Source organism: Lichenostomus cassidix, chromosome 1Aa (assembly GCF_008360975.1).
Source record: "Lichenostomus cassidix isolate B80296 chromosome 1Aa, HeHo_3.0, whole genome shotgun sequence".
NCBI classification, from domain to species: Eukaryota; Metazoa; Chordata; class Aves; order Passeriformes; family Meliphagidae; genus Lichenostomus; species Lichenostomus cassidix.
In genome coordinates this window covers 13,308,500-13,317,178 of record NC_139480.1, presented here as the reverse complement: position 1 = coordinate 13,317,178, position 8,679 = coordinate 13,308,500, and the positions used below count along the sequence as shown (strand labels likewise).

Below are 8,679 nucleotides of genomic sequence, written 5' to 3'. Positions count from 1 at the left end.
TTTTTCCCAAATACCAAATACTGGCTGTTCTTGCTTAATTTTTTCTCTCTCTATTATTTTTTTAAGTTGATTCCATCAATTCTGTCTGTTTACTTTAGTATAAGCTCTTCTCTCCCTCCTGTGTTTCAAAAACACATCACTGTTGTCCACAAGCCTGTAGACAACATTCTGGTCCTGTGGCACATTTTCTTTCTCATCACTTTTCTTCAATAGGCTATCTTCTAATTTACAATATTACCAGCTTCTGCTTTCTCACATTTGTTCTGTATTTTCTAAACTTCTGCCACTTTTTCTTTAATCCAATATTATTTTCCAATGAAAATAACTCTCTTTTCTTTTGAAATGGACTATTTCAGTGCTCCTAACAAATATACAGGCTTTCCTGCTTAAAATCTTCCTTGCAGATATTTGATCCGGAATTGATTTCAGGTTATGAAATAGGCCATTTGGAAGAACCACCTGTATTTTAAGTGTTTGGTATCACTTTGGAATGAAATTCACATGCAGAAATGTTCAAAAATACTTTTAAACTCAGTGGGGAGAGAAGTTATATGGAGTGAGAAATAAAAAGCCTTTTCCAATTTTGAGTTAATGAGCTCACAGCTAGAACATTGTATATAGTTCAGAGTACATCCATAGTGGACATCTGACATGGGAAAGGACTTCAGGAAGAAAAAAACATATAAATCAAGACTGAGAGCATTTTTAAAAAATGCTTTAAATAATGATATGTTTTTAACTAACTTACACATGGAAAAGGAGAATAATCAAACAAGTGTCTATATGTACTTTTAGGGAGACACATTGCTTGTAGGGTTTAGGTAAAATATGTGGAAGAAGGAAGACAGAGAAAAAAATTACAGAGGTATATTGGATGGGAGGACAGGGAGTTGCTTAGTTCATTTAGGCTGAACTAACATTTTGTATGTCACTTACATATGGAACAGATTTTCTTTGCCACGGAGGATGTCAAGACGATGAGCAAATATATATTTTACCTTGGTCTGTCCCTGGTTTTACACTCCTATTTAACTCCTTAAATGCACTGACCATCCAAGCAGCAAAGCTAACCAAGGTGGCTTGAACCCCCAGCACTGCTTGTCTGGATCATGGTGGGTTTTCTGTGAGATTTAGGTACTATTTAACAAAGTGGTGAAAGAAAGGAAAGAGCCATCCTTTCCACAGCTTTAACTTGGAATCCCTCCAGGATCTGTAGCAGCAGGCAGATGTCAGCACCTCTCTTGGTCACTGCACAGAAAGCCAGGGTCAGAAATTCTCCTTGAACGGTGTGAGAACAGCAGAGCTTGTTGCCATTCAGGCAGTTTGCAACAGTGCAGCCCCAGACCAGCTGAACACTGGCTTTGCTGCTATTCTCACAGGCAGTCCCCAGCCTGGAAGCTTCCTTCTGTGTCTCCACCTTTGGCTGGCCTCCCATGAGCTATTCACAGCAATAACATCTGTCACAGAGCAAACTCAGGCAAGCCCCAGCCTCCATAGCCCTGAGCAGTATTACTGCTTAGTCCTTACCTGTCAGTATCAGGTCCATAGAGCACCTCAGCTTGTCAGGCCCAGGACTGGAGAGCTGCAAACTCCTCAGCAGCTCCACCTGAGCCAAAGGAGAACTGATCCCAGCAGTGCTGGGGCTGGGACTGCCAGCACACCACCACAGCTAAGCACACACCTGCTGCCCTGTGGAGGCTGCTGGCCCCCTTTGGCACAAGCTCTGCACCCTCTAACTACACCCAGGAGCTGCACTCAAAGCCAGCTCTCCCACTGGCATCTCCTCAGCACCTTCCTCAAGACTGCCTGGCAGCAATAATGGGCTCAGCTGGGAGACAGGACCTTTGGCCAGGATCTGCTTGTACATCTTGCTATAAGCTGCCAGATCAGGTCAATCCTGCTAGAAGCAGCCACAGCCTCCCATAGCCACCCCTTCCCGAGAGCAGCACCAGACACCCTGATGTTCCTCAGAGGCCCCCAGCAATCTCAGAAGAAACTCCTACAGGATCTTGAATCAGAGCCAGGAAACTGCAGCAGCAATGCTGTGCTCATGGCCACCTGGGCTATCCATGGTCTCTGTCCTGGGAAGGGGACACAGGGCAGCCCCTCTGATGGTCCTCAAGCCTTCTCCAGCATGAGTTTTAGCTCTTCACTTTTACTGATGATTAACATATCAGCAATCAAGTGCAGTCACAGAAAACAATTAAAGCTTAAAACATCAAAGGTAGTCGATGATATTTTGGCAAGCACATGGATTGCTAAGGGCCTTGTTTGCCATCAAATCAAGCACAAGGTATGGCACATGTGACTGTCCAAAGTGTGCTGGCTGGGGAGAGAGGAAGAGGAAGGGGCTAGAGAAGAGGGAGAGGAAGAAGTCACTGCTGCCTCACTTCACAAAATGGCCAATGCCTTTCCCCCGTGTGACAGTCACTGCTTCATTTCCCCAGCCCACAGACAAGGTGTGGGGCTGAAGAGCCGCAGCTGGGGATGTGTGGGTGGTCCATCCCCATCTCCAGGGGAGGGTGTGGCACCGGGTGCCCCTATAGGGAGCTGCCGGGGATGCTGCAGCAGTCGGCTGGTGCTGATCCTGGTTCCTGCTGGCTGCCTTGGTCTCTCCCACGATGGCTGGCTTGAGGGTGGACTTCAGCGTGCTCCTAGAGCCTCTGGGCTTTGTTAAGGTCCTCGAATGGGTGAGTGGAGCTGCAGGGGCACAGGGCAAAGCCCCTTCCTCATGTGGGGCTGCTGCCTCTGCTGCCCCAGGCCTGGCCTTGCTGCTGTGCCCAGGCTGGGTACCCCTGGGGAGGGCTGAGCTGCTGGGCTGGCAGAGCTGTTGGCCACCCCAGGCCACTGGTGCTCCTCAGCCAAACCCTGGGGCTGCAGATGCATAAACCTGATGTGTTAACTACAACTCTGTTACAGCAACTTGTGCTGCTGTGTATTGAGTGTTCTGATGATTGGGGGTTTAGGGTCTGGCTAGTGAAAAAAGGGAAAATAAGAGCTATTTGGACAGTCAGGTTGGTATGTGACACTCTGAGCATATACTTTCTAGTTATTTATATTTGCAGTAGTGGATATGTGAGACTTGTAAAAGTGTTTCCTTTATCAACTGTAAGAAATACTATGCTGGCTGTTAGAATTTTTAAAAAAGCCAACAAAATACAAACCCCTATAATTTTTGCTCTTCAACTGAAAACAAAATAAACAGAAATCACTTTCAAATGGGTTTTGGATAGCAGTGTTGCTGATGCCTTTGGATTTTAGAAATTCAGCATTTTATTCTTGACATCCCTTCATACTTCAGGTTTGCTAACTATGTTGCTATTTCTTGTCTTCTTTAGCTATTTCAGCTAAATGTTGAGTTTGCTTCCTTTGACCTCTAGTGGTGTGCAGTAATGTGTCTATGTAACAATTCCTATAGGTTCTTGCCATCTTTGCTTTTGCCACATGTGGAGGCTTTCAAGGTGAAACTACCCTTCTAGTTTCCTGTAAAGGTGTGGTAAACAAAACAATTACAGCTGCATTTGCTTATCCATTCAGGTGAGCATTAGTTCTTCATTTTTTACTTTATAACTCTTTATTATCCCTTTTCCCCTCTCTGTCTCCTTATGAATAGATATGTACTTTATAAATGGAGATGTGAAACTTCTGGCTTGCTCTGTAGCATCAATAAATAAATACTTAGTTGTAATTATTCAGAGAATTGCAGTTGTTAGTTACCTATAGAAAGATGTAGGTAGAAATGGCAATTGGCTGTGTTATGCTTTGCATTACTCTGCCTTAAGCTCTAGTCTAGCAGTGCATGAATGCTATAGAAAGTAATTAGTAAGCAAAACAACCAAATCAATTTTAACAGCCTAATGCTTCATCAATTTGTAGCTGCTTTGGAGGCCCAGATAAGATTATTTTGAATGTGCCATTATCCTTTTTTAGTTGAAAGACTGAATGGAAAACACTTTTCTGTTGATTCTACAGCTATCTTGGTGAGGGTGTTTGGCACAAAAAAACATAAATACTTCAGTGTCATTGCAGTGCTCTGGTAGAGACAAGCTCCTTTCCTGGAGCAGGAGGAGGAAGGCTTCCTCTTTGCTCTTGCAACTGCACAACTATAATGAGTGCAGGGCTGGCCTTCCATATGTGTTCAGTAAACATAAGAATATAAATAAATATAGAAAAGGATTCAGTGGCCAGCCAGTAAAAACTACTACAACAATATAGAGCTTGGTCCCAAATCCCAGCATTATGACAGCATTTGCAGGGGACAGTGGGGATCTGAAATAATTCTGTAGTGGTCACTGCTGGTCACACAGGCTTTACTTATACAGCTTCAGTGCTTGCTTTTTTTTATAGCTGTAATGCCTTTTAAGTCTTGATCCCTTGTTTAATACTCAGTCTGGAAAATAATGTTAAGTCTGCCTCCAAACTGGGAATTTTTTCAACTGCTCTAAAAATGAGATAAGGATTCTTCTCCTGAAGGTACCACTGCATATCTCAGTGTAGGATTGGGAATAATCTTCAGATAGCTTGACAAACCTTTGTGTAGCATTACTGATTATTTATACATACATAGTGTATCTTTTAGAGTAAACTTATACAATTAGAATGCTGAAGAACTGTTATTGTGAAGCATGAAGCATAATTATATTAAGTTTCCCCTGCAGAGGCAACTCTAACTAGATGGATATAAACTTCACAGGTTGAATACTGTTGTATTTAGTGCACCAGACCCAAAAGCCTGTGGTGGTACTTGGACTGATGCCCATCTTGTGGGCAACTTCTCCTCTTCTGCACAGTTCTTTGTTACACTGGCAGCATTGGTGTTCCTCTACTGCATTACTGCCCTTGTGGTATATATTGGGTATAACCATGTGTATCAGCAAAATAACAAGTTTCCACTAACTGTAAGTAAGACTAAGATATTTTAATGTTTTGACTTTGAAACTACAAAGAGATGAGAAATATTGCTAATGCAAGAATTATTGGTGAATATCCAGTAGTTACAAAAGTTAAATGGAATGTGAACACAAGTATTTTGGACTGGTCACTACAGCACTTGAGCAGAAAGGGGGACCCAAAGCCCTTGGCCATCCATGGCACCACACCTTATGCAGTTATTGAAGCAGAGTGGAATGGACTTTCAGCTTCTCAGGTGAACAGTATCTTCACCATAATTTTCTTTTGAATATGCCATTGTTCCATAGGTGAAACCTCCTCTGTTAATCTGAGAATTTTCCCTGTGTAGAGCACCTTCTGCAACAGACACAGGGAAATAATTACCTTGTGGATTTTAGTCACCTTCAATACTGAAGCTTTGAATGAGAAGTTTCATAATATGCTTGAAAATGGACCTAGTAACATTTCAAACCAAATTTTAATGTATCAGCCATCCAGATTTAAATCCTCTGTGCTTTTCCCATCACCCTCACTTTACTGAACTTTGGCTTAAATTCTCATAAAATAAGTGCTAGGCATGTGATTTTAGCAGCAGATTTCTTACAAAGGTTAAGATTGTCTTTTGCATCTATCAAGCGCAAGCATAGCGTTTTGTAGCTGGTTATCAATATTGACTTGTAATTACAACATTATTATTGACTAAATTTGCTTGTGATCATTAACACTGATGCAGTTATCTAGGTGATGTAATTGATATTGTCTCTGCCTTGCTCTCATGTATATTCCTGCATTTTTTTTTTTTAACCTATTAATGAGTATTTCTCTCATGTAGGACTTGACTATCAGTGTCCTGACAGCCTTTCTGTGGCTGGTCAGTACTTTTGTTTGGGCAAAGGCACTTGCTGACATCAAGGTGTCCACAGGAGCCAGCATTATTCCAGGAATTGAATCTTGCAAAGCACCAGGAACAACTTGTCATTTTCTTTCTGTGACCAGCATGGGAATTCTGAATATGTCTGTGGTATGTATGCCTTCCACCATATGGGCACAATAACTGTGCTGGAAAACAACAAATGGTACCTGAGAGTCCTGTTCTACTGATTGCATGTGTTGCTCTGTGTTAAGATTTCTTTATGGGTTATAGGTCCATTAATACTGTAGTAAGACACTGAGCAAATAATTTCTCTAAGGAAACAAGTTTTCTTCTAAAGAAAATAAACAATTTGTAGGGTCTACCTCTAGAGCTGCTAGATGCAGCATTTCCAGATGCATTTGAATGTCTATTTATGCCTGTAGCCAAGAGCAGCTCTAAAATCTCTTACTGAGCCACCCAAGTGGTTTGATGACTGATGTAAGTAAGGAGGAAATGCTGTGCTGGTGCTGAACCTTGATTTTTTCACTCAACTGTGAGCATTTTTGCACATCAGATTGAGGTTCCTTGTAACACAGTGGTATGAGGCTTATGTTCACAAAAAGAGCCCTTCATAGCAGGGCAAATTAGGCTTATTGTATGAACATCCTAGTGAATCCTGCTTTTCAAAACTCAGGCTGTTTATCATTGATCCAATAATAATTAGTAATGTGGTCTGAGTGTGCATATGCAGAGGTGCTCAGTGACTGAAAAGAATTTGTCTAATTCTGTGCAAAGGATAAAGTAAGTTTGACTCTCTGGTCTACAAAGAATGCTGTTAAAATAGCTTGTAATACTCTGAAGAGTGTAGAAATGTCCATATTGAAGGGGTGCTAAAGATAGTAGCTTCTGGTTTGCCTTGAAGGCATATTCTGACTTTTTTAAAAAAAGAAAAACAAAACCCAAGTAAACACAACAAATTTAATATTACATTTCCCACCCCCTCTTTTTTCTTCACCCTACAGGTGTTTGGCTTGCTTAATATGATTTTATGGGCAGGAAATGTTTGGTTTGTATACAAGGACACCAACTTGCAAAGCCAATGGAACAGAATTTCTGAAAGTCCAACTGAAAGAGTATAAAAACAAGTTGATATTTTGAAGTGCTTCCATTTTCACATCACACTACCAAGAGCATGGAGCCATTAGGATTAATTTCAATAATAACTGATAATTCCTTCAAATTTCTATTTTGTACTATGGTTTGACATAAGGTCTTGGGTACTCCAACTGGAGCGTTTAATTATCGTGAAAATATGTCTTTCAAGATTTTGCAGCATTATATTAGAGTTTTTGAAGAGCAAAATGAAGAGGTTATCTGGATGCTGACCTTTTCTGGTCCTTAAATTAGCCTCACAGGGAGGGTGGGTGAGAAGCATCTGTATCTGGGTTATTACTGCATCATCTTTAGTTCTGACAAGCCTTGTCTGGAAAATGGAAAGTAAATTCACCCAGGGCATGTGAAAATGCAGTTCCAGTTTCTTCCTATCATTAATACCTTGCAAAAGTCACCTCAGTAGAACTCACAGTTCTGTCAAAGTTGCAGGTTTCCAGATAATCCATTCAGACCATTGTATCAAATCTGCTGCTGGGTCTGTCAGGAAGGACATAATTTCTATGTTCAATATGTTCTTACTGTTAATGGCTTGGGACAATCCCTGAATGAGTTCATAGCTTCTAGTCTCACTAATATGAGAGTTTGTATATGTGTGCAGTAGATGATTTAAACTCTTGAAGGAGGTGGGGGAGGGAGGAAAAATAAAGTGTGGCCAAAAACATTTACAAATACTGTAAAGTTATTCCGCTATTGCCTGGGCTTCTGTGTATTTCTTTTGAGGTGCATGAACAAAGACTGTGTGTGAAAGGATGTAAGGGGAGCTGTCTGAATGTGATCTTCATTGATGTTGTTCAGCTCATTCATTGGAAACAATATTTGTGTCTTCTCATGTGGACTTTATTAAGGTGTCTGACTCCCTGTGACTTGCCCAGAACAAATGTTTTGACAAATCCAATAATCAAGCTGTTCAGGTATTTGTTTGTTTAAACTATTTGTGATGAAAATAGACTTAATGTGCATATAACACAAATTGTAATTGTTCAGTGTGCCAGAGCTATTGACTTTCTCATAGTAAACTTCAGTCCCAAAGAACATAATAAAGTCAGTATGAGTGTTGCTGAAATAATGTGCTTTGGGTCCTTACTGCTGTAGTAGCAATGCAAATATATTGGCTTTGTAGCTTCTGGGGCATGGCTTTGGCTATTGCTGACTGTGTTGGCTGAGTTACCTGTGCTACAGAAGGGGCTTTTGCACTGGGGCCCTTTTTGTAAAGAGGACTATTTGTCACTCCTGCAGGCTACAGCTGCCTGGTGCTGCTCAGCACTTCTCAGTGTCAGCTCAGAGTAGGCGCTTTGTATTAGTTACAGCTATCCAGAATTTTATTTTTGGAAGAGGTAAGAAATGCAACTTTCACTGGTTTGTATCATTGAGCATATTTATGTTTTAGGACGAAATACATATTTTTAAATAAATAAAACTTCTATTTTTTTATTGTCTAAGAAAAAACTTGGTAATCATACATTAATTAGGTTTTCCAATTTTATCATTCTTTTGGGATTTAAGATTACACATGATGTGGCTACAATATTTATTAACCTTTAATATTTTTAAGATAACTGTATTCCTACCTATTTCTTATGTGCTTATGTACTTTGTCACAAACAGACCTGTAAGTCATTGGCAGGGTCTAGTTATAAAATGGTAATTGTGAGTATTTTTGCACACATGAGAGCAGTAATGGCCTCATTTATGGCTGAGGTCTAGCCAACAAGTGAAACAGTGTTAGAAAGCTTGGTACACTATGACTGATTGTTTCAACAAAA

General features: G+C 40.7%; 1 protein-coding gene across 1 annotated transcript; it reads left to right on the top strand.

Annotated features, from left to right (window-relative positions):
* Positions 1-2,530: 2,530 nt before the first annotated feature.
* On the top strand, positions 2,531-8,062 carry SYPL1 (synaptophysin like 1). Its single transcript, XM_085040707.1, has 5 exons — positions 2,531-2,690; positions 3,419-3,537; positions 4,694-4,898; positions 5,723-5,911; positions 6,766-8,062. Exons 1-5 carry the CDS (start codon positions 2,622-2,624, stop codon positions 6,880-6,882), a joined length of 699 nt encoding a protein of 232 aa, XP_084896833.1. The 5' UTR covers positions 2,531-2,621; the 3' UTR covers positions 6,883-8,062.
* Positions 8,063-8,679: the final 617 nt, after the last annotated feature.